Genomic DNA, 24,604 nt, shown 5'->3' on the forward strand with positions numbered 1-24,604 from the left:
CTCACATGCCAACTCTGACTCAACTGCTTACATACATTTTGACTCAATTTTAGTCTTTTATTCCATCACACTTAATCCTCCTGAACATACAGTACTCCTCACCCTTGTCCTCAGCTGCAGTTCTTCATGCCATATGCTCCAGCTCAGCAAAGAAAAGGTTCACAAAGACATGAATTTCAAGTGCTGTCTTGAGTCACCAAGGCTGGTATACTCTTCATGACCTGTCTCCCAGCATGGTTAGGCAAAGCTCCCACATATGATGGAAATACATTATAGTATACAAACTGTTGTGGAATACAATTAAAAAACATAATTCACTTCTGGAACTAATGAGGGTACCATCAAAACAAAATTATAAAACCACTTTCACGAAGAAAAAAAATCTCAATAACTTTCCAATATACCGGTACCTACTTAGTAATCAGTACCAATACTCCATTCCTCTTTCTCAAACCTTCCAGAGAGGTCTGTAGTTTAAATGTCAGATTCATAAATATCTTCATCACTCCATAATTATCTCTCCAACCTTCCTTGCAAGACAAAACCTCTTTATTACTAAACTGATCTTGGACTCTCCTCTTGCCTCAGTGGAGACACTGGTTATACATCATTTCATTGGCCTGGCATCTTTACAAGGGCTACAAATCCTTAAAACGTCTCCTTGTTCTCACACTCACACGACCTTAACATCTAGTAGAAACAAGGCATTAACTTGGCCAGTCCCTAGGCCTGAGTTAAGTTGTGGGTTTTGAATCGGCTTCTATGTCCACTAGGGTGGCCGTGGGTGGGCCAGTGGGTGGAATGGAGGATGGTGGACTGCTAGGGGCTGGGGGTGGGGCTTGCTCAGGGGCAGGAACAGAACTGGGAACCTCAGGAGGTAAAGCGATTGTGACTGACTTTGTTGATTTTGGCTGGAGTGGTGTGGTGTGAGTTGGTGGAGGTGGTGAGGCACTCTGTGCTGCAGTGGTGGGTGGGGGTGACTGGGCACGGGACCCTGGAGAGTCATCTAAGGTTGGCCATGCTCCCCCACTCTCTCCTGCAGTCTTGTCCTGGTTCAGCCGTGCACTCAGCAGACGCAGGGCCTTTTGTCTGTCACAGAATTATTAGATTTATGTGTCATAAACCATTCAGCCTGCGGATGTATTTTTTTTTATACTGTACTCTATTTTTATTATTCCAACAACTTTACTTAGCTCTGGGGGAGGCTTTCTAATATGAACGGATCTGATACAGCTCCAACCACTTCCTTCACTAACTTGGGTGCTATCCTAAAATGATAATACTGTACTGTCTTGCAAAAGCAAGAATAAACCTGAACTGGTGTTTACTGACAGACAATACAGTACCGGTATTAGCAGTAGGCCAAACCAACAATTTGCATGATTTTTAAATAAACTAAACTTTCACATTAAAATCCTAACAATACCATAACATATGGTATGACAAATGGGAAAACATGAAATTCTTTTCCCTGACATCCCTCTACTGTTAGGGTACCGTACGGTATATCAAGCGACACTGAAATACAGCAATCATGTTACTTACCCAACTTGACAATACATTATTTTTATCCACTTCTCTATCAACCTGTGCATGAGGTACAGTTGGAGACAAAAGTACACCTAATAATTCACATCTACCGGGTACTTCTCCTTTTCCTCTGTTGGGTAATGTATTTCTAAACTGAGAGAGGCTTGGTGTGTTTCTCTGCCCAAAGAAGATTCTCTCTCACAATGTACCTGGGAGATAAGTGGCAAGTAGACAAAGTGAACATTATGTGGGCTTTTGTCCCTCACTGTACAATTATGTTATAATGTACTGTACACGATGATAATGAATTAAACCAATTTGTTTCTCCTAAAGTGTTGTCATATCCTTTTACAAAGCAGATAACACATTATATGCTGACAGTTCTTTTACTAGTGTTCTATTATTACAGGTACTACATGATGCACTATGACAGTATTAGCCATGATAATTCATTATTGCTATCTAGTACTCTGCCCACTGTACCAACTGCCTGGATAAATTTGAGGATTTTAGAGCACAGCACTGCACCATCAAGAGGGCTGCTGTCTATGCCGGGACGAGTGCGGCTGGTCACCCCAGTTAAATACAGTACAGTACTGGGACATTGTAGCCTAACCTCAGGCTCCTACATTCCTGATGGGGCAAAACAGTACTGAATCACAACAAATATATTAGGTTTTATCCTCCTAACTGAACTCAACTACCCCTCTACTCTTGGCCCTAACCTTAACCTACCTCCGCCTCTCAGCATCATGGGGGTCCATGCCTGGGAGGGAGATGGCAATGGAGGAGGGGGCACCAACATCATAGCGCCGCACTGCCCTTCGACACACCCGCGCTCGCACCAGACATGCGAACACCCAGTTACCCACCACCTGGATGGGAGGCTGCAGCACTGTTGGGAAAAAGCTGTGGAGAAGAGAGCTGTTACCAGCATGTATAAAGACATCTGGCTGAGTATGAACTCAGTTTGTAATGGAGGCTAACTGACTATATCATGGTCAACGGAAACCTAGTACCGAGCAGTGTATCTAAATCAATAACAGAATATTTTCTTCAGCTGAGAGTGAGTCATGAAAGCCTTAGACTGTTCAGATATAGACTAAGAGTAGGTTGTGCATGTAGGACTATCTGAGAAAAGAAAAGAAAAAAAAGCTGCTGTATGTACCAGGAGTGGGAAAGTAGTACCAGTACTGTATACTGTACCATACAGTACAGTACGGTACAATGCAGCCTCATTATACGACACCTCGTTATGTGATAAACTGATACAACAATAATTAAAAAGTTATACTCTGTCTCGGTGCAACGTAAAGAAAATTAATCGCAATTTCACTACAACGGCCACCTCCAAGAATCTCATGCAGACGAGGTGGCACACACAAGCTAAATCTGCCGCCCAGTGTTTACATTGGCTGTACTCGTTGCCTTTCACACTATTTTGAGCATGAAAAGCCACTGACACCACTGTTATCACCAAACAACAGTGCATGTGCTTAACAAATAGGCTAGTGCAGTGTGCAACATTAAGTGAAGTGATACTTTTTTGTGTGCAAAACACTGAAAGTTGTGACTTGGAAATCATGTCAACCTTACATAACCTTTATATCTTTCTTGGGCCTCTATACAGCTGCCTGAGCCAAGAAGCCTGCCCAGTGTTTACACTGACTGTGACTGTTGCCTTTCATTTAATTTGTGCATGAAAGTCCGCTGAAACACCATTGTTATCACCAAATAACAGTGCATGTGCTTAACAAATAATATAATGTGCAATATTAGGTGAAATTGATATGGTACTTTTTTGTGTGTAGCTTAAATACTGAAACCTGTGACTTGGAAATCATGTCAGCTTTATGTAACCTTCATCTCCTTCTTTGGCCTTTACAAGGCTGCCTGAGACAAGATGCCTGCCCGGTGTTTATAAAGGCTGTGATCATGCCTTTCGTCTTAGTTTGTACATGAAAGGCCTATGAAATACCATAGCTATAACCAAATAACGGCTCAAGTAGGCCACTAAACAATAGTGCAAACAGCAACACTACAATAACACCTTATTTAATACAGATTACTTTATTCAACAAAGATCTCTCATCCTGAAGGGTTTGAGGACGGCTATTTCAAATCCCTCTAGCTTAATCAAATGTATCTTGTTCAAAGTCTCCAAGCTTAGTAAATTGTCTGCAATTTTTAACAGTAAAATATAGAATATACTGACTGCACTCTGGCTGAAGAAGTTATAAAGTTCTTCCTATCATTCTCTACCATAGTCTAAAAACACCCACCAGGAAAACGCAAAAGTCTCAGCCATATCCCCACGAGTACCATTGGAGTGGACTTGGTAGAACCTGAGGTAGACCCATGACACTGCAATGCCACAGCCAATCATGGTGGTGTACAGACCCTCTAGAAGGTGGCACAAGTAGAGGACCAGCGCCGTCAGGAAGAGACAGAGTGGCACATGGCGGTTCGAGATTTTACCCAGCGGAGTGCGTGTGTGGAGGAGAACATGGTCAGGCATGATCTGTTTCACCGCCACTGAGAGCCCGGCGATGTAGCCCGCCATGCCATTGATTTGTACACTGAAGAGCACCTCGGGGTTGAACGTGCACATGTAGATGATGAGATAGAAGAGGGCTGAGATGAACGCCACACACACGTTCACCAGAAGGAAGAACAGTACCATCTCGAAGCTCCCCCACAGCGGCTCTATCAATTTGCCACATAGCCCCAGTGTCACCAGGTCCACACACACCTGCCACAGACGCACCTCCAGGAAGCAGTGGGTAAACGCTGTCCACAACCAGAAAGTTGGGGGGAGCAAGTAGCCCGGGGTCACACTTAACACCTCTACTGCTGTCTCGGAAAACGACAGACCGTAGCCAATTATCAGCAGCACGCACACAAACTTCACAAACAGTCCTGTGTTTCCTATTATAGCTATAAGTGACTGTTTTATGACGGGTAAATTGCGAAAAACTACACTAGCAGAAGCCATCTTTGTCGACGCAACAGATTCCTGCGTTTGTGTCCTACATTATCATAACATATAACTCACCCTACAATCAGTTTTTGCCAATAGGACTACAATACATGCTAATTAAAGTCACATACGTACATTATCAATTATTTTGATAGTCATGTTAATTTATACACTTAATAACTTTGTTTTATACTAAAAAGTAAATCGCTGAAAATAACTGAAGACAACACTGCGCTACGGATTGTAAACAAACTCATGTCATTGGATAAAATCATCCAATGTGATTAAAAAATAGCCTATATATTCATTATGTTGTGCCCATCAATTATAGTGTATTTATATATGCATATGTATATCAGTATATGTATATTTACAGTCATTATTAATGTCCCCGCCTTTTTACATTTACTGTTATTATGTTCACCTTTATTTTTCTTGAAACGAGTCTTTACTATCGAACATCATAAATACTTGTGGAAAATGGCAAGTAACGTCGATTTATACCATTTTCACCTTGACTGACCCAGATTTTGGTCGTGCGGCAGAATACTGTCGGTGCTGACTACTGTACTACAGCTAATGCTGTCGAGATGAAGAGAGTAAGCCAAGTTAAAGACTGTAAAGACTAAATTTTCTTAAGCTCAGCCATAGTATGGATCAAATATATTTTTGCTATATCCTGACGAATTTATTGCACTCTAGAGACTTTATTAGAAGGAAGCCTTAGATTTAAAAAAAAAATAAATAAAAAACTAAATTGCGAGGATGTTTCTCAAGGCTGTAATATGGTAACGGCAAGACAACAGTAATTAAAGACACACCCCGTAGACTGTACAGTGTTGGCGTTGGGACGGTTGTGGGTGGTGGTGAGCTGTGAGCGGGAGATATGTGCAGTGGTGAAAGGTAAAAACTAATTAATATTGGATAATAACGGAAAACTGTTGCTGATGGCATTGTGGAACCTGTCTACACATTACAAATTTTCATTTAGCTCCTTATACTTGGCATGGTTCTGAAATGCCAGGAATAAGGTAAGGATCTATGCAGCACCGTATTTTTATAATGGCCTCTTGCCTAGATATTTTCATTTTGAAAACAATAATATGCACTAATAGCCCATGAGCGCCCTTTGTGGTGCCCATGATCAAGACAGAGCGTAAGTTCCCCATCATTTACACTGCAAACATTTGTGAATGTGAGAAAATGTGTATTTGGCAGGAGGCTGTGGAATTTTACGTGTTCACAGAAAGTATGCTTAGTCAACTAGCCTTTACGGTACTTTGTAATTTGTCATTTTAGTGTTTTTACATTTTTGTACTCACTGAAAACTATGCATTACTAGTAGTCTATGTAACTTTGCAGAACTGAAAAGTGAGGTGGTTTTGTTATAACAGTACAGCTTTGGCTCAGGTCAAAGAACAAGATTTTCATTCATCCCAGCCAGTCTGCTGCTTACTGTTAACTTGTATACCCTCCTGATCAAGGGTATTACAGTTGTAGTCCACATTCTATCCCTTGTACCCAAAAAGGAGGATGGTGGACTACAGAAAAAGGGCAGCTTCAGTCTGCAGTTCACTGAGTTCACAATCATGCACAGTAGATGACCCTGGGGCCATAACAACAACACCTGTATTAGCCCATACCCTGGTAACCGAGTGAAAATACTGTTCCAGAGGTCATCAGAGGGTATACCTACGTGAGCTGGAACTTGAGGACGAGAAGTTTTTCGTTGGGTCCGAGGAAGTTGTTCGTGTTGACATATATGGCACCATTGTTAACACCAGGACCGTTAAGGCAGGCACCATTCTCAGTGGTAAATGTTCTTCCTTGTTTTCATGTAGCAGTGCCCCTTGCAAGTATTATTCAAATTGCTCTTCCTCTTGATTATGTATTTGCTAATTTCTTCAGTCTGATAATGGCTGGTTGTCTGGTGGTTAAAACGCCCCAGTTACGTTGACAGCCTTGCATAGGTTCAGTTCCCCAAAAGTGCCATGATTAGAGAGTCCTCATTTATATAATACCATACCTGAAAGGGAAATGACTGGCTATCAAAACTGTGTACTAAATGAAAAGTAGCTGAGCTCTGAGCCCCTGCGCCTCTAAAAGGGTAATATGGAATTGGCCACTAATGTTACCGTCCCTTGCTTACATATTTGATAAACCCTGTCTGTATGATTATGCCTTTCATCTTGTCTTTTCTTTTTTCTTTTCTTTTTTTTCTTCCACCAGATTATATATACTGTATATGGCTGAAGGAGTTAATAAAGGTTATATCAAAGTCCTCTAGTTGAAGTCAGTCATGAGCTGAGTAAAATCATGTGAAGGTGACATGAATAAAATGCAAATGACATTCTTTGAGTGAAGGAATTAAAAAATGAGTATGTTTTATTTTGATATAGAGTAGGTGCCTGTAGTGGACTTTGGTTTCATCTACAGTAGTGCAGTACTGCTTATCACAATGACTAAGTGCAGTAAATAATGTATCAGTTTTTTTTTTTTTTTTTTTTTTTTTTTTTTTTTTTTAAAGCAAATACTGTACTAAATGCATGTCATAAATTTTCCTTCCTTTTCAGTGGATGACAGAACAGGCATAATAGACTGTATGAAGTTTCATGATGATGACGAGGATGAACTTCTGCCGGACACACCCATGAGTGATTTGACAGTCTTCCTGAGCACACTTATCAAGCCAAAGTACTACCCTCAGTTGGGAGACTTGGTGAATATCCGTGGACGCCTTAATGTGTTTAGGAGCACACCAAAAATCATCATCGATAATATCCGTATCCTTTATCAGGTGGTCTGGTGAGAAAGATAAAAAAAAAGGAAGGAGGGTTCAGGGAGGTGACATTCTGGTACCTGTAATATGATTTGTGTGCCAGTTTTACATAGCCTGCATTTCATTCAGCTTCTAGTCACAGAGACTGCATATTCTGTGTGCCATACTGGATCTCAAGTACTATATGACAACATTAAATATCACTTGGCCATAGTTTCCAGATATATCACTTTCAGTGTGTTTAACCCGTGAATCCAATGGCATACGATATATTTTTTAGCTGTTTCTTGCTGTCTCAATGTGATATTCATTTTAGGAAAGTTCTCTCTTACAGTACTGAAGTGATTATTGAAGTCGACATCAAACCCTTCTACTATAAAAGTGTCTCCCAAGCATGATAAAATAGTCTAGTGACAGGAATGGAAAAAAAAAAAATTATATCATGGCAAAAGGGTTAATAGAAAAGCTACATGACAATACTTAATGGCATTGTATAGCTACCTTTCCTTAACTAGATACTCAGGTTTAGTTACTGATGAAAATGAGGAATGGTTTCGCATCTTAGAAATAGAGGCGCAGAGAAAACGTTGCTTTAAAAAATGTGGCAGTCCTGACCTTCAGTCATTTGATTTTGCTCCTCAGTCATTCAGTTTAGTTAAATCTGAGAGTGAGACAAAACCAGAAGGCAGGTCTGCTCTTCAGTCACCCAGTGGAGAGTTGTGTGAGAGTGAGAAAGAAAGTGAGACAGAATCATATGTCATTCCTCCTCTTCAGTAACTTATATTAATTGTACATGGGAGTGTGGCAGAGACTGAAAAGTAAGATTGAGTTATGATTATCAGCCACTTGGTTTAGTTGTATGTGAAAGTGAAACAGAAGCCTTCACTCAGTTTTGCTAAATTCAAGAGAGTGAGAGAGAAGCTAAAGACAGACTGAGACTAACAAGATGGAGTGTGAAGAGTCCGAAAGTGTGGGCATCATCCGGCAGCGGGTGAGGGACACCCACCAGGCATTCAGGGACAAGCGGCGTAGTCTAGCCCGGGATGGTCACCGGTCACGCTTACAAGATATAGAGCGAAATTTAAAGGTCTGGTTTAAATATAATACATTGATATAGTCAGTCCTCATTTAAAGTCTTAGAATCTGTGCAGGCAAAAATGTTACCGTACCTTAAATGAAACACCCACCCCACCCTAACCTAGGACACACCTACCCCACTCCACCTCATCCCAGCCCAGGACACACATATACTCCACCCCACTTCAAAGGGGAACATGCTTCTGGTTCATAGTAGAGGTTAAAAAAGCTTCAGAAATGCTTATTTCTTTCTTCAGTACAAATTTGGGCTGTCTGGATATTGCTACTCCTCACCCTGCCCCAGGATGGGAAAGGAGGTCTGGATGATGATGATGATGATGATGAACTTTATAGAGAATAGCTAGCATCTTCAAGTGAAGAAATGGTGTTGATTTATTACTAACTTAATATCTAAACATCATTCAAGTGAAACAGCTTTAAATGAGGATTAAAATGTAATATGCAAAACAAAAGAGCTCTCACATTTGTCTAGATTGTTGTAGTTATGAATCACTTCTCCAGTGTTTATATTCAGTTCATTTTCATGCCTTTTAGTGGTTGAATTTTGGTCTGCTAATACCATGTTATTTTAAAGATGCATGTGTTATATTGGCTAATGCCTGACTTTTTTAGCTGTGAGAAATCTCATCCAGTGAGTTAATGAAATATGCATAAATTTATTGTTCACTCCATTCAGTTTGATGATGTATTTTTACATTATATGATGTATATTTTACATTATTTTTGTCCTCACCAGGCAGTTTTATTCAATGTTTTATTGGTAAGTGGGGGTGGCACTCACCATCCACTCACTCGATGCAGTGCTGCTCTTAGGTGGCTGCCCTTTCCTTTCTTCCTTCCTTCTTTCCATCCTTCCACTTATGTCCTTCTTTCTTTCCCCTTCCTCTCTCTCTACTAGTGACTCTGCACTAAGTGACAAGCCAAATGGTTTCCTGTGCACCAGGAAGCCATTTACTATGCTTGGTTTGTTTCGTTTTTAAAGGCTCCAACATGCCTGCATGCGTCAGCCTTGGTCACCTAATGGCGGATGGTAACCACATAACTTGCCTAACTCCAGGCCTCTATGCTCCTCATGGGGCAACACAGAATTAGGTGATGATGGTTTTTTCTTTCATTTTTAATCTTTAGGTATCCATCAGTTGAATAAAATGATCCTGTGGTAGCGAGAACAAAATGCTGTACAAAAATACTTTATTTGATTGATGAGGTTAAGCTCTAATATTGCAGACATGAAGGCCAGTTCACACGAGCCAAATCGCGGCTGTTTTTTGCCGGAATTTGCTCCCTAGTAGAAATTCCGTCCGCTTTTCTTGCTGGTATGGGTAGACCAACATGTCAGTCTTTTTTTGCCGGAATTGGGAGAAAGAGGCCGGGCCAATTTAAATGGAAGCACCGAACAAAGCAAAGCTCTGGGAACGAAGACGAATACAAAATCTTGCGTGTTTATACTGTTATACTGTACTACTGTTTCTACTACTACTACTACTGCTACTACTTTTCCTTTAACGTTCATTCTTGTTTGGACGTATTTGGTATGACCATGAGTATAAAAGTATGATTATTTAAGTATGAGTTAAAGGTATACACAAGGAATCTTGTACATGATTTTATGGTTAAGAAAATTTATGCATACGGCCCCTGAAGCCACCAAAAGCTGAGTGACAGTAAAGCCTGTTCACAGGAGCTATATCGCGGCTGTGCGGGCTCATCTTGAAGTAGGCAGAATGCAAGAGCAAGTGCTGCACACCTAGTATGGGTATGGTGGTCTATCTTTGTTTGTAAACATTGTTTCCTCATTCCTGCCTCTACAGTCCCTGTACGTGTGAACACCTTTCCGGGAGAAATGCCGAAATCGGCATTTTTTCCCCGGAAATCAGCGAAAAAAACAGCTGTGATTTAGCTCATGTGAACTGGCCGTTACAGTATACTGTTGCTTTCCAATTAAGTACTCACACACAAATGGTCTCGGTACTATATATAATTTTCCAGGTCATCAAGGTATGGACTAATAATTAAATACTATCCGATACAGTAGTCTTTTAAAACATCTTAAATCCCCAAGCACTTCATTATACATCATTTAATAAATGTACTTATATGATACTGAGTGAGTCTTCTAAGTTATTATTGTTTAATCTCTTGCCGTTATATTGTCATGTTCTCGGTTAAATTATGAAATTATTATTACTTAGAAAGTTCTGTGACAGTGCGTCATCCAAATGTAAAACACCAGTAATCATTTTCTCTTCTTTTTTTTTTTTTTCCCTAATGTGCTACAGGCACCATCTCCTGAGGAATTCTTCCAGCTGTGCTCTCAGCTGAAGAGGCAAAAGAATCTGGAGACCCTGCAGAGGTTGCGACTGGGACTGGCCAGCAGTCAGGAGTATGTTACCATCTTCCTAAAATGCCAGGGTGCAATGTATGCCCTGGTTGGTTGCTTGACTGGTGAGTTTTATAGCTGCACAGTATTTTTAAAACAAGGCATGAAGCAGAAGAAAATCCCCCAATTTTTTATGATAATTTCTTGTGAGTTGTGATTATGATAGAACATGTCTTAACTTTTATTGTCATGGTGCTGCCTGCTCTGTAATGTGGGATGCAGGCTGATCACACATAACAGAGGGGTTCCATGAATGACTCAAAAATTAGGGACTTGCTTATGCCATCACAGTGTCTGGTCTAATAATGCAGCCAATAGTTTTTGATACTGTACTGTTTTTGTTACTTTAGGCTTGGTTAGAAAAAAATATAACAGTGTTATAGGAAGTCCATATTGTATGATGCCATATTAACATGCTTTTATGCTGTTCAGTCCATAGTAATTTATGGAATGACTGCTTGTTAAAAGTTCCCATAGTATGGTAACGATGAAGCTGATTTGCCTGTTCCCTCTATTCACAGTGTATGTGTGGAATAATGAGGACTGACTGTGTATGTAACATGTGATATGTATAGTTATCCCTTTCAATACACTGACCTTTTATATTTTGTTCTTACTACCACCTGATGATTTTTATTCAGTTTAGAAGAAACTTCAGTATGAAGGCATTGACATAGCTTTCATTTACTCCTTCACTGTTAGGAAGATCTTTTAAGCTGAAGGGAAGCAGGGTGACTCAGTGGTAGAGCGCTTGATGTGAGACCGTGAGGTCGAGAGTTCTCGCCCTGCCTGGGTAGCTGCCTTGCTGGGAGAGGCAGTGCTCTCCTGTCACCCTAGCAGGGCTATATGATCTGTGAAGGTCTTGCTTGGGGGATATTTTATAATTATTTTTTAGCAGAAAAAAACTGACATCTAGGTCCATGAGGTAAAGCAAGGATTATGGGTGTTTGATTGGTTTGTAAGTGAGTGTTTCGTCCTTCACCCAGCTTGCTGTTGATAGTTTTTTCCATTTTGCTGATGATGATGTTGACAAAGAACCTATATAACAGGAGGGGACAGTAGCCTTCAGCGTGAAGCGGCATGCGTTCTGGTCAACCTTAGCCTGGGGAGTGAGAAGCAGTGTCGGGAGGTGTGCCAGCGAGTGGGCACCTACCTTCTTACTCACATGGACAATCATAATCCAGATATGCAGGTTAGATGGGGTGGGGTATAAATTTAAAGGAGAGTGGGTAGTATAGAGAGAGTGGGTGGTCAGTGATGCTTAATTTGTTGATTTATGTGCAGTGACAAGAAGCTTGTGGGTGTCTACTTACACATGGACAGTCATAGCCTAAATGTGTGCATTAAAATGGATGGATTATAAAATTAAGGTAGGGCTATAGTCAGAGGGAATGAGTAAGTGCTAGTTTTTACTTTGTTGGTTTATGTGAATGAGAAGCAGTGTCATGAAATTTGCCATATTTCCCATCCAAGGAAGAGCTGCTTGGTAGGGACACTTGTGGAAGGGCAAGGTAGATAAGCATTAGCTACTTTGCTTGCACTGAAATATTTTCTGTGACATGACAGTGTGAAATATTTTCAGTGACTTAATGATTATATATTTTTGTCATGCATATCATTCTTCAATGGTTTCAGGATCCATGTGCATGGTGTTTGGGCAACCTATGTGGGAATCATAAGAGTGTGTGCAACTTACTGCAGACACAGGGAGGAGAGGATGCCATGGTGAAACTCCTACAGTCCCATTCACCCCACGTGCTGCAGTCTGCTGCCTATGCCCTCATGCATTACCTCTCCACTGTCCCTCACAGGATAGAGTATGCAAGACTGAGATAATTTGAATTATAATACACCTGATTATACAATAACTTCCTTTAAACCCTTTGATCTGACTACATCCCTTTTCATTATCATCCATACTTCATTTTCCCACCCTTGGATTAGGTGAGGTAGGTAAAAAAAAAAAAAAAAAATGAAAGAAAAGAGAGAGAAAAAAAATGAAAAGGCCACACCATGTCACTCACTACTCATACATCATTTTCACTACTATGTACTGTACTCTTAATCAGAGGGGCCAGTGCGTGGTCACTCACCTTAAAAGTCTGGAGTAAATAGTCTTGACCTGGGTCTTAGTGCTTCAGATGAGCCAATAAAGGATTTTATGATACATACTGTAAGAAGAGGCTATTCTACTCACTTCTGGCTACTTTTTGTTGTATGAAGGTTTGTAGTGCAACATTTAGGGCATTTAAAAAGCTTATCTATATGGGTAATGATACAGAAACGATCCAACTTCATATGTGAAAATGGTTTTTAACATAGAAAAACATAGAAAACACATAATTACTCGAAAAATAAAAATAATATTTATCAACACCTGATGTGGGGCAGTTGGACTCGGTGGGCATTCCTTGAGTGAAACATTCAAAGTTTTCATTCTAATTGCTCAGACCTTCGATGCCTTCTTGCCCAGTGTTGTTCTTTGGTTGTGTGCCATCAGGAGACCCACCTCTCTGCTCCCCTTACTTCAATTCTAATCGAACCAGCCAGAAGAAGTTTGGTTATATATGTCAATTGTCCTCCTTCAATCCATGACTGCTGCAAGCGTTCAGCTTTGTAAACAACATCTTAACTAAGGTGCTTTCTGCTGGCAATGATGGAGAACATGATGGATATTGAACACTTCGTCGTATTTGATACCTCTGCTTGTTTTATACCACACCGGAATATCTGGAGCTTTCCCTTTGGATCATCCGTGATGTTGGTTTTGTCATAGTTAATGATATTTGCAGGAGGTACTCCCCAAAGGCTGTCTTCTACCTTTTTGATGTAGGCCACTATGGCCTCTTTAGAGACAGCAGCCCACTTCCTCAAAATATTTTGGCATAACCTGGAGGACAGCAAGACTTTATGTCTTCAGGAAGCCATGTACTCACTCTGTACCTGGCAGATTATCCTTGACATCCACAATGTAGTGTCTGTGACTGTCCAGATAGCACTAATGAAGTTCCAGTATATAAATTGCCCCAAAGTGCCATGTCTAATTGCCCCAGGGGGCCAAGTCAGATTGCCCCAGAGTGCCGAGTCAAACTGCCCCATTAGTCTACAATCATAATATTTTATAAACGAAAGCAACTAACTTACTTCGGTAGAAGGCTAAACATTAATGACATTTTGCTTGTTATTATAAATCCAAGGGACAATGGAGAAAAATACAATTAATCTTGTCTTTATGGTTGTAAATCACAACTCAAAAAATCTGAAAATAACGGGTATGGAAAACTGATCACAGTTCACTTACCTTCAGCAAGCTCTCTGTAAAATTCATTTACAATATAAATTAGTGATTTTAGAATATAGTACCATATGAAAAAGTCAGATATCCTACTATTTACATTGTCTGGACCACTTGAGTCTCATTACCCCTTACTGAGCATAATTGTTGCAGGCGAGTTGAATAGCCCAATCTTACGGTACATGCATACCTATCTGCTCTTGCTGCCTCCAGGTAATTAAGTTGAGCAAAACTAAGACTTTCCAGATATGAGTTAGTTATATTTCCATTAACCCTTTTGCTACTACAGGACTCTTGTGATATGAATAATTGTCTGATAAAAAAGAAAAAAGGATAAAAAGACATCATAGTTGTTGTCGTTGTTTTGTTCAAGCCCGATCTGTTTGGCTGAGCAGACCCATCAACTAGAAACAAACAGATGCCTTCTTGTTGCAGACAACCTTGCCATGGTCAGCACAGTATTCTCCGCCTGGCGAGGTGCGGAGAGAAGGGTGGTTGCATAGCTCTCAAGAGGATGAGCTTCGTATTAGAGATATGTGCGAGTAGTAGTCTCTATCTGGACTTCGACTAATTGATCAGTGTGGATGAGTTCCCCATCTGGGAGTGTTGTGCAGGCCAGCTACTGGTCCTTGGCCCCTTGTCACTCCTATGGTGGTACCTCTTAAGGATGATGGTAATCACCCATCTACTACCTTTTTGGTGGGATAACGGGTGCCATACTTTGCCCAAGGATGACCCGGGACTATGCAGGGCAGGGGCGTCCATCTTCTCTGAGCTGGATACATGCTCCAGCCTCATATCCCATGTCATAGTGCTGCTTTACTGTACGGTCTTGCCAAAAGTATATGAATGTTGTAAGCACCATGCATTTTGAAATATATGACCAAAGAATCTGAAAATGGCTCTTGTGAGTATCTGTCAGTAATGGTTACTGCACCTTCTGGCAGTGCATGAAACACTAGTGTAATGACTTCACAATGCATCACCCAAAAATCAGGCATACCAACCATTCTAAGATTACAAGCTGAGGTCTCCCCATTTTTACATACACTGTGTTGAGGTGTTCAGGTACGTTTCGGTGAGATTATATTTGGTTACTGCTTTTCTCAGCCTGTTTTGATGACCATATGATGTTGACAGTGGTTGGAGTGATCACCCGTCATAAGTAGACCCATTTGGACCACATCGGGTTGGAAGACCTTAACTCAGTTGACCACCAGGCAGTTTGAGAAGTGTATGAGGGCAATGGAGTTAATATCTTATATCAGTAAGGTCTTTCCTTAATTTATCTGAGTGTATCAAAGAACTGTCCCTTAAGGGAAAGTACAGTACTCAAGTACATGTACAACAGGGGAGAGGTGTTATCCCACTCACAGTTACCTTTTTATGATTGAAAATTTCTTCTGATGAAATGACTTTACATATTCAGTTATTGAAAATGACAAAAATACAAATATTGGCCGCATAAACAGAAAAACTGAATTGGTTTGGATATTAGCTTAGGTTTTACTGTGCATAGATAATGCATCTAAAAGTGAGGAATAGAAGTTCTGTGTTCAGAGGAAGATGTTGAAATACTTCATTAATAACAGACTTGAAAGGATGAGGTGCAACTAAAAGATAAAGAGAAGCATCAAAGGACAAAGTAGCCCAGAGATGTATGTATCTACCATAGCCATTCCCTGGGAAATGGAAGGGGGACTTGATTAAGCTATGGATTGGCATGTGCAATGCTGTCTTGCAGTCTTACCTTTTGATGCCAGATGAACTATTTTTTTTTCTAGTCTTATTAAATTCTCCCTGAAATACTACCACAGTCAAAAGTTAGTCATTATTCATGCCTGCTGTGATAATGAAAGGTGTTACATGAAAAATTATGTAATAACAGTATAACACCAACAGTGAGAGAAGGCAGAATACTTGGATGTGTAGGGAAATAGAAACATGGAGAACAGGACAGAGTGATGCAGAAGGTTGTTTGTGAAATTTTGCTCATTACAGTACTTCTCTGTGTTAATTGAATGACCATTATTTTACAGGGCAGTAGTTGAGGGTGGAGCTGTGAGTAGACTGGTGCAGTGCCTGGGGCGGGTGGAGAAAGAGGGTGGGGTGGCAGAGGTGGGGTGGTGTCTCTTCCTTATCTCCACACATGCCACCCTCTGCTCCCGTCTGCTTGATCAGGGCATCATAGGGATCGCATTTACTACACTGGAGAAACTGATTAATGAGCAGGTGAGATAAATTTGTATTAAATGAGAGTAGTATCTTTAGCCTTTTGTGATTGATTATCCATAACCAGGAGACAGCACAAAAGATGAATGTCTTCATTTGGGCCAGTGCTTAAATTAAGTTTCCTGAACATGCAGACTTTATCTACAATCAGATGCCTACAAGTTGCCCATGTAGTGTCCCATGTCACTCACGACTCAGCTGTGACCTCACCCATCATGAGGATTGGGTGTGTGTGTGATCCATGGGACTTGGGTGCTAGTGGTTAGTACTGCCTCAGAAATGCCCATATTGTGGATACTTATAATAGTATGGCAACAATAAAATGGTAATGAGGATTTTGATGAGCCAAGTAGCAGAGCTAAATGTAATGATTGTGGTGGTGGTGGCAGTGAAATCCTTCTGGCCTTCATCCTCCAGCTGTGCATGAGTCTTACTTTGACATCACACTTCACACTCATAACTTTTGAGTTTAGTAATGCTTGGTTAGTTGGCTTTCATACATTTTGGATTAGAACTTATTCATGCCATAGAAATTTTCTAGCTAACCATTTTGAAATCTGAACCCTAAATTATATCCTGGGGAATAGACAGGTTAAAAAATTACATACTTAATTGGTTAAGTCTGTAGATGAGCTGTAATATATTCATAATACGGATGGTTATGTACGTATCATTCTCATTTTACATCATCAGAGCAGAGGAGTGTAAACTATTAAATGCAACATCAATGAATAGACTATCAATATTGTGATTATTATTATTATTATTATTATTATTATTATTCATACATTCGTTCATCATCTAATCCTGTGATTCCCCATGAGGAGCGTAGGAGCCCGGGGCAAGGCAAGTTGGTCCTGACATTTAAGATGAGAGTGACCAGCCTTACTCATCCCTGAGTGGCATCCCGTGAGCAGTAAACCCCAACTGCCCCTTGGATATAAACCTCCACAGACTCAATCCAGTTGGGGCACCTTAATTACCCACTAAACGACCAGGCACCATAATTTGGTTATATGGTTACCACCCAGCATAGTAAATGGTTTCCTGGTGTACACGAAACCATTCAGCTTGTCACTCATTGTAGAGTAACCCGTAGACAGAAGGAAGAGGATATAATGAAGGAAAGAAAGACAGAAGAGGAAGTAAGGAAAAAAGGAAGGAAGAGGGGTAAGGGCAGTCACCCAAGAGCTGCACTACATCGAGTGAGTGGGTGGCGAGCATCCCCACCTACCACAAATTATTATTATTGTCACATGGAGAGACAGGCTGACAAATGAGGATATAAAGGAGCGTTTTGGTGTGGATGTGGATGTGATAGGAAGCGTTATGAGGAACACACTGTGGTGGTTTGGCCATGTGGAGAGGATGGAGGGTGAAAGACTGATGAAGAGAGTGTATGTGAGTGAGGTGGAGGGGGAAAGAGGGAGGGGGAGGCCGAGGATGAGATGGAGGGATGGGGTGGAGAGGTATATGAGAGAGGGGGGGGTGAGTTGGAAGCAGGGGAGTGAAATGGCGGGGGACAGGGCGACGTGGAGGCTATTTGTTTGTGGCCACCCCAAACAGGATTGAGGCGTCTGGCAATAGATAGATAGATTATTATTATTATTATTATTATTATTACTACTACTATACTGTCTTATTGTATAATTTCAAGTGTCCAGATGCTGTGGCTGTACTACTGTGCTACTTACTGTACTACTTCTGTACTGTACTTATATGCTTTAATTTGCCAATTTATCATACAGAATGTGAGTGTGAATGCTGTGACGCCACTGGTAAGAACACTGATGAACTGTGCTGTCGCCAGTCCTGGGGCTGCAGTACAGGTTAGTGGACAGACTTGGTGGGGGATTTCAAGAGCTGTGCAGCTTTGCTTTCAGTTTTATTTTGTAGTGATGTAAACACTAAATGTTGTATTCTCCAGCAGAACAGAATTCTAGACTGCTGTTGTATTCAGAATAAAGTACATAGGGTTAATAACAGTTTTGTGTTCATATAAAACTTAATTACTGTACCTTTTTTTTCCCCAAGTTCTGTTAACGACTAAATAGTTCTCATCAACTGTGTGTCTCCATTTAAAAGGACAGTGCTAGGAAGGATATGTAACCTGAGCATTGTTTAAAAAATCACAGCTAGTCATGGTTACTTTCCGAGTCCAAAATTCATAATCTTTATCAGAACCAATTCCATTGTTCATATAGGACAGAGGGTTCTAGACCTTTCTTGGAAACACCAACCTGTTTAGCCTGAGGATGTATTTTTTGTTTTAATCCTTGTGCCATTTATTTATTTTTTATTTATTTTTTTCTTTACTGAAGCTTATGCCAGAGGTTTATTATCATCATCATCATCATCATTGATTAAATACAGTCTGAAGGTATCAGAATTAAAATATAAATGACATGCCCGGGGCAGTTAGGCTAAATAAATGAGAAGGAAGTCCAAAGTAAATAATTCTCTCTCTCCCTCTCTCTCACTGCAACCTGGGAGGAACAAAGCTTTTTGCAGAACCAGTGCTGGTCAGTGGAGTTATCACATCCCTGTGTCAGTGCAAAGAGGAATATTTTCCACCTCATCCTTCCAGCACCATGCTTTTTTTATTACTTGTTATGACCCAGGAAATCTTATTAGGATTCTGGGAGACTAAATGATGAGTTAATTAGTGTAGCCTGTTTAACTGGGCAGACATGTGCTAGTTCATCTTTAAGTTTTTTATTGCATTCTGGACATTATCTCACCCATTCTTAGGTGGGAAAAAGAGGTCAGGATGATGAGAATGATGATGATGATAATGTCATCATTCTCCTCACTACTGTGCCAAAAAAAAAAAAAAAAAAAAAAAAATCAAGACAGCATAAATTCCTTTGCTGAAGTGGAAACACTGATACAGCTGTTTTATTACTTCTTCCTTTAAGACCAAAGGCATTGCACCAGTTGTGAGGATTTTGGTTAGTGTTTGTAACAAATTAAAATACGTTTATATGAAGCTACAGAATGTGGTGAAAGTTTTTGGCGTATCAGATAGAGCCAGGATTCCGGGGGCTTGAATGACAAGTGAATAGAAGCGTGGCCCACTGGAGTGGGCAAGCTTGGGCTGTCTGGACGTTGCTACTCCTTGCCCTGCCCTAGGGTAGGAAAGGAGGTCCGAATGATGATGATGAGTGATGATGAAGATTGTATATCCTGGTTGTAAGATGCATGAGTGATAAAATAATTAAGCTGAAAATTGCCTAATACTGTATTAACATCCACTCACTTGATGTAGTGCTGCTCTCAGGTGTCTGCCCTTTCCTCTCCTCCATCCTTCTTTCCATCTATCCTCTTCTGTCTTTCTTTCCTTCAGTTTTTCCTCGTCCGTCTGCCTACGGGTGACTTTACACTCCTTCCGTCTTTCTCTCCTTAATTCTTTCCTCTTCCTTCTGCCTGTGGGTGACTTTACACTGAGTGACAAGTCAGATGGTTTCCTGTACACCAGGAAATCATTTACTACGCTGGGTGGTAACCATATAACCAAATTTTGGCGCCTGGTGGTTTAGTGGGTAATTATTGCGCTCCATTCGGATTGAGCCGGTGAAGGTTTATATCCAAGGAGTGGTTGGGGTTTATTGCTCACGTAATGCCACTCAGGGATGAGTGAGGCTGGTCACTCTCATCTTAAATGTCAGGGCCATCTGCCTAGCCCTGGGCTCCTACGCTCCTCATGGGGCAACGTAGGATTGGATGATGGATGGATAATCTTTTTAGTCAAAATAATTTTTTCACCATCATTTTTTTTTTTGAAAAATTAAATTTTCAGAAGTATCTGTGTTTCTTATTTAGATACTGTCTCTAACTTTCATGTACTAAGTTCTCAACAGTGTTGTCAATGTATGGTCATTCTGCAGATGTGTTATCGCAGTGAGCAGTTAGTGCGTGTCATCAAGGCATTGTTGTATTCACCAAACTCACATCTACGGACAGAGACCTTACACCTGCTGTCCAGTATTATCAATGCAGCATCAGATGAATCTGAAACAGGTAAAGAGCATGGCAAAAACTTTTTTGTAAGTACTGTACCATCAACCCTGCTTCAGTGTCAAAGAAGCACATCTAAAAAAAAAATTTTAGTGAGGAATCTGAAGAGCTTGGGGGAAATGGGTTGGTAAAAATCAGAAGAATGTTTACATCTAATATTTGAAGTTAGAGCTGTATGGTACTACAATAAACTCTCAGTTATCCGTCATCACAATATCCAGCCCACCGCGACATCCAATACTATTGACTTGGCTCTGTTAAAGCACTATTCAGTGAAATTATGCAGTATCCTGTGCCAAAACAGGATGTAACCAGCGGTTCTATGCAATATCCAGCATCGAGGTGTATCAACTGGCTTGCAAACGGTAGCCAACCAGCACTGTATTACTGTATTTTATCATCATTTTATTGCATTTATGGTTAATTTTCATCTTTTTTTCATAGGAATGTTTCTAGAATAGAGGACTGCGATGAATAATGATGCAATATCCAGCTCAGCACCAAATATTGAGCTGATGGGGGGTACTGTGCAATAACTGACATTTTGCAATATCTGGCATAGTCTTTCTCTTAACAGAAAGTGGCAATAATTGAGTTTACTGATTACCTTAGAAAGAACAAGTAAGGTCTTAATAAATTTATAGATGATTTTGTTTGGTGAAAGTATATCACTATTCCCAAAGGTTTAACTTGTGAGCAAAATACAATACAGTACTGTATAGGTCTATGCTTTTATAATTCATCTCTCTTCCTGAGCCAGTTATCCCTGACAAAGTGTTTAATTAACTTAATTCAGTTGTGTATGTCAGTTAGGGTTATGGTATACGTTTACTGAGACTTTTTCTCAGATAAGCAGCTCATTCTTTGTTTGTTGCAAGAGAAGATAACTCACAGTGTGATGTGCTACTGTACAAAAAAAGATGAATTGGTAGATTTTAATTAACTTGGTACATTGACTGAAAGAGAGGATACAGTATAATGCAAAAGGAGGTGCAGAGTAGAGTGCCATAGTTCAAGAAGGAAGTGATATAAGTGAATGGTGCTATGAAGGTTTATGATAATGAAGCTGAGTACAGAGGCTGTAAGAGGACTAGATGAATGTGTGTTAGTATCCACATTAACATATGCATGTGACACTGGTATGATATGATTTTTTTATTGTATAGCATGAAAGCCTAGAGTGAAAGCAGTGGAAATAGGATTGTTAAGGATTTTATGTGAGCTGCATAGGTTAGATGATATGAAAAATACTGATTCTTGAAATTAGAAAGGAAGTCTGTTGATAAAAGGTAAAAGAATGTTTTCTAAGATGGTCTGGTCACATTGGAGAGAACAGATTTGAACTGAGTGGTGAGAGTGGTGAAAAGGGTGTGTTTAAGTAATTTTGATGGTGAATGGAGGTTTAGAAAGCTAGAAGGTAGCTAAATGTGGTAAGTAAATGTGTGAGAAACAGAGGAGTGGAAACTAAGGAAACAAAGAACTAATGGAGGACAGAGTATAGATGCATATGATAATGGTTGTTGCACTTTTTTTTTATATATATATATAGTATATATGTTAATGTGTGGCAGAAGGGATTTAATCCCCAAGCTAGGCAACTATGGCCATATAGCCCCGCTAGGTTAAAGGAGCACGCTACCACTCCCAGCACGGCAGTCCCAGGCGAGGCTCGAACTCACGACCCCCCGGCCATGAATCCGATGCTCTACCTCTGAGCCACCATGCCCCCTGCGTGGCAGACATGGATGGATAGATGTAGTCTGTCAGATTCATGACTGGGTGAACCAGGGATTACCGTAACCACAAGAGCTTCATTTCTGTTGTATAATATTTTCACTCTTATTTTCTTTAAGCCTTTATTTTCTGTAGTTTAATACCACTGAATATCACAGACTTGTGTAACCAAGCCTTATTATGACTAAACCTCAAGCGGGGTTGTATGGTTTGTGCTATTGTGGTTAACCTATCTTATCTGTTTGTTTGCTAAAAATACTGTAATGTAGGCCAAGGAAAATGTAGAACGTTATCAGAAAATGGCAGTATCCTACTATAGTACTGTGTATCTAATTCAGTCAGGTCAGTAAGTCACAAAAGTTGTTCCATTTTGATACCTATAATGTTGCTTTGTCCAGTGTACAGTACTGTACTTACATCCAGATAAATTATAAAAGTACAGGTAGTTTTTGTTACTTATCTAGGATGTTTTTAAAAATGTTAAAGCTTTTTCTATACAAATGGCACTGAATTAGAGGTAACTGGTACAGTATACAGTATAGGCTTTATAGGTTGCAGTGGGACACAAATAGTGAATTTTGACATAATTTACTGTGAACTTATTGACAAAAAAGAACATAGAAAAGGCAGTCAGTAACAAGGTTTTACTGTACTTCATTCCAGGGAAGTGCCTTGTATCAGATCTAAGTCTGCAGGTGAGGCTGGGGGGAGCTGTACGCAGTGCTCTGGCCGCCAGGTTCACTCTTCCTTCTCAGGATACCCCACCACGGGACATACAGTATGTATACACTTAGTGTAATTAATAGTACACTTTTTTGAGTCAGTTAAATAAATTATAGTCACTGAACATAGGGATATCTTTTTCACTCTGTGCCACCTCTGTAACAGTGTTATTTCAGCTTAGGTTAAATACATCAAACTGTAGATATATTCAGTCCTAATAAAGCCCTTCAGTATGAGAAGCCTTTCCTAATTTAATAAAACCATCTGGTAGCAGCAATAATAAAATATTTTACCCAGATTCAAAGGGTTAACTTTACTGCTGATGGAATGGTTTATAAAATATCCTACAGGCATTTGGGGGGGGGGGGAATTTACTGTATGATGGAACCAGAACTTTGAACACTTGAAAAATCTGTGAAAGGATATGTGTATCATTTCACTGGTCATTCTGTTGATGATTTTCCTACTTCTGTGTCTTCTGTACCTAATCCTAGATTCTACTCACCTTATTATCAGGTATGATGGGTTTATTGTGATCAAGGTGATGATGATGATATGATGGTGATAATGATGATATACTTTTCAGTATCTCTAAGTTATGCATCAGCTAATTAGGTTTATTTTTCAGGTTCACATCACAGTCAGACTTCATCATTGCAGAGGACATATCTCCTTCCTGAGGTCTGGCAGGTACTTACAGTATAAATTTGTCTTCAAACTTGAAATGTAAACAGATTGAGGTATATAGTACACTCAACCCTCGGCTATCACGGGTTCCGCTATAGCGTACCTCGCTATCACGCCTATATAAAAAACTACCCAAATACCTTTATCTTGCACTAAATGCCTGCTATCGCGCACCCCAAATGTTCGAAAATTTCAAAAAGGCCAGGCTCCAGTGCTCTGCCCAGCCAATAAAAGCTTCACTCCGTGATTGGTCATGTGACGTCAGCGCCAGCCGAGCGCTGATTGGCCGCCCGACCGAGTCTCTTGCCCGCCAAACCATTCAAGTGCGCGCCCTCAGACCGTGAACAGTGATAGCGAGAACAATAACCTTTTTTATGATATGACCATGGCCAACCTACTCCCTCCCCGTCCCCCTACCATCACCCAACATAATGCTGCGGCACCTGGCAGGGAAATAAAGAAGAGGAAGAACCTCAGTTATGCAGATAAACTGGAAATGTGAAACTTACAGAGAATGGTGAAACCAAGCGAAGTGTGGGGAAGAAACATAACATCAATGAATCAACTGTGAGGGGTATTTATAAGAATCGTGATCACATCATAAAACATGCTCATTTTTTGACTATTATATATAAATATGTGGTACAAAAAAGGTATCTTAGGGGTAAATATTGAGGTCATGGCACCAATTAGAATTATTACCATAAGTTCTTCAATTCGGCTATCACAGTTTCGGCTATAGCGCAGCCATAGCGGGACCAATTGGGCGTGATAGCCGAGGGTTGAGTGTACAGTACCAGCACTGTGTTTAGGTTCCATAATGTCTTCCCTCTTTTGGTGGGTGATAATCATCCTGTTCTAGTCTTAACTGCTGTGTTGATGTTATAGTCTTCTTGGCATTGGTGAACTGCTTTATGTTTGAACTGTTCTCATGGTTTAATAAAACTAATTATGAGGTATTCATAGCAGACATTTTGTGAAGTACCATTCCAGATCATAAAAATTTAACAAAACACAGTGTTGTTGGTAACTTCTCATTTTTTCATGATTTTGACATCACCAACTTGTTAGTTCTTCACGGGACAAAGGCCTCTTCCAGTTTTTTTTTTTTTTTTTTTTTTTTTTCCAATACTGTGCTTGGTATATCAT

The 24,604-nt window shown here is 40.2% G+C and overlaps 3 protein-coding genes across 3 annotated transcripts; 2 read left to right on the forward strand and 1 right to left on the reverse strand.

Annotated features, from left to right (window-relative positions):
• Positions 1 to 577: 577 nt before the first annotated feature.
• Positions 578 to 4,540, reverse strand: LOC145410794 (transmembrane protein 115-like). The gene is made up of 3 exons (XM_080280903.1): positions 3,813 to 4,540; positions 2,266 to 2,439; positions 578 to 1,089 (listed from the first exon to the last, which is right to left on the reverse strand). Exons 1-3 carry the CDS (start codon positions 4,523 to 4,525, stop codon positions 735 to 737), a joined length of 1,242 nt encoding a protein of 413 aa, XP_080137029.1. The 5' UTR covers positions 4,526 to 4,540; the 3' UTR covers positions 578 to 734.
• An 811-nt stretch (positions 4,541 to 5,351) lies between these two features.
• LOC145410653 (CST complex subunit STN1-like) lies at positions 5,352 to 8,066 on the forward strand. Its single transcript, XM_080280767.1, has 4 exons — positions 5,352 to 5,413; positions 6,184 to 6,323; positions 7,084 to 7,293; positions 7,813 to 8,066. The coding sequence occupies exons 1-4, from the start codon at positions 5,397 to 5,399 to the stop codon at positions 8,064 to 8,066; spliced, it is 621 nt and encodes a 206-aa protein (XP_080136893.1). The 5' UTR covers positions 5,352 to 5,396.
• A 65-nt stretch (positions 8,067 to 8,131) lies between these two features.
• On the forward strand, positions 8,132 to 24,242 carry LOC145410705 (transmembrane and coiled-coil domain-containing protein 6). The gene is made up of 9 exons (XM_080280815.1): positions 8,132 to 8,376; positions 10,667 to 10,832; positions 11,817 to 11,959; positions 12,403 to 12,584; positions 16,102 to 16,294; positions 18,043 to 18,123; positions 20,182 to 20,314; positions 22,709 to 22,823; positions 23,397 to 24,242. The coding sequence occupies exons 1-9, from the start codon at positions 8,236 to 8,238 to the stop codon at positions 23,446 to 23,448; spliced, it is 1,206 nt and encodes a 401-aa protein (XP_080136941.1). The 5' UTR covers positions 8,132 to 8,235; the 3' UTR covers positions 23,449 to 24,242.
• Positions 24,243 to 24,604: the final 362 nt, after the last annotated feature.

Source organism: Coenobita brevimanus, chromosome 86 (genome assembly GCF_032717465.1).
Source record: "Coenobita brevimanus isolate Jiangsu-jjx chromosome 86, ASM3271746v2, whole genome shotgun sequence".
Lineage (NCBI taxonomy): Eukaryota > Metazoa > Arthropoda > Malacostraca > Decapoda > Coenobitidae > Coenobita > Coenobita brevimanus.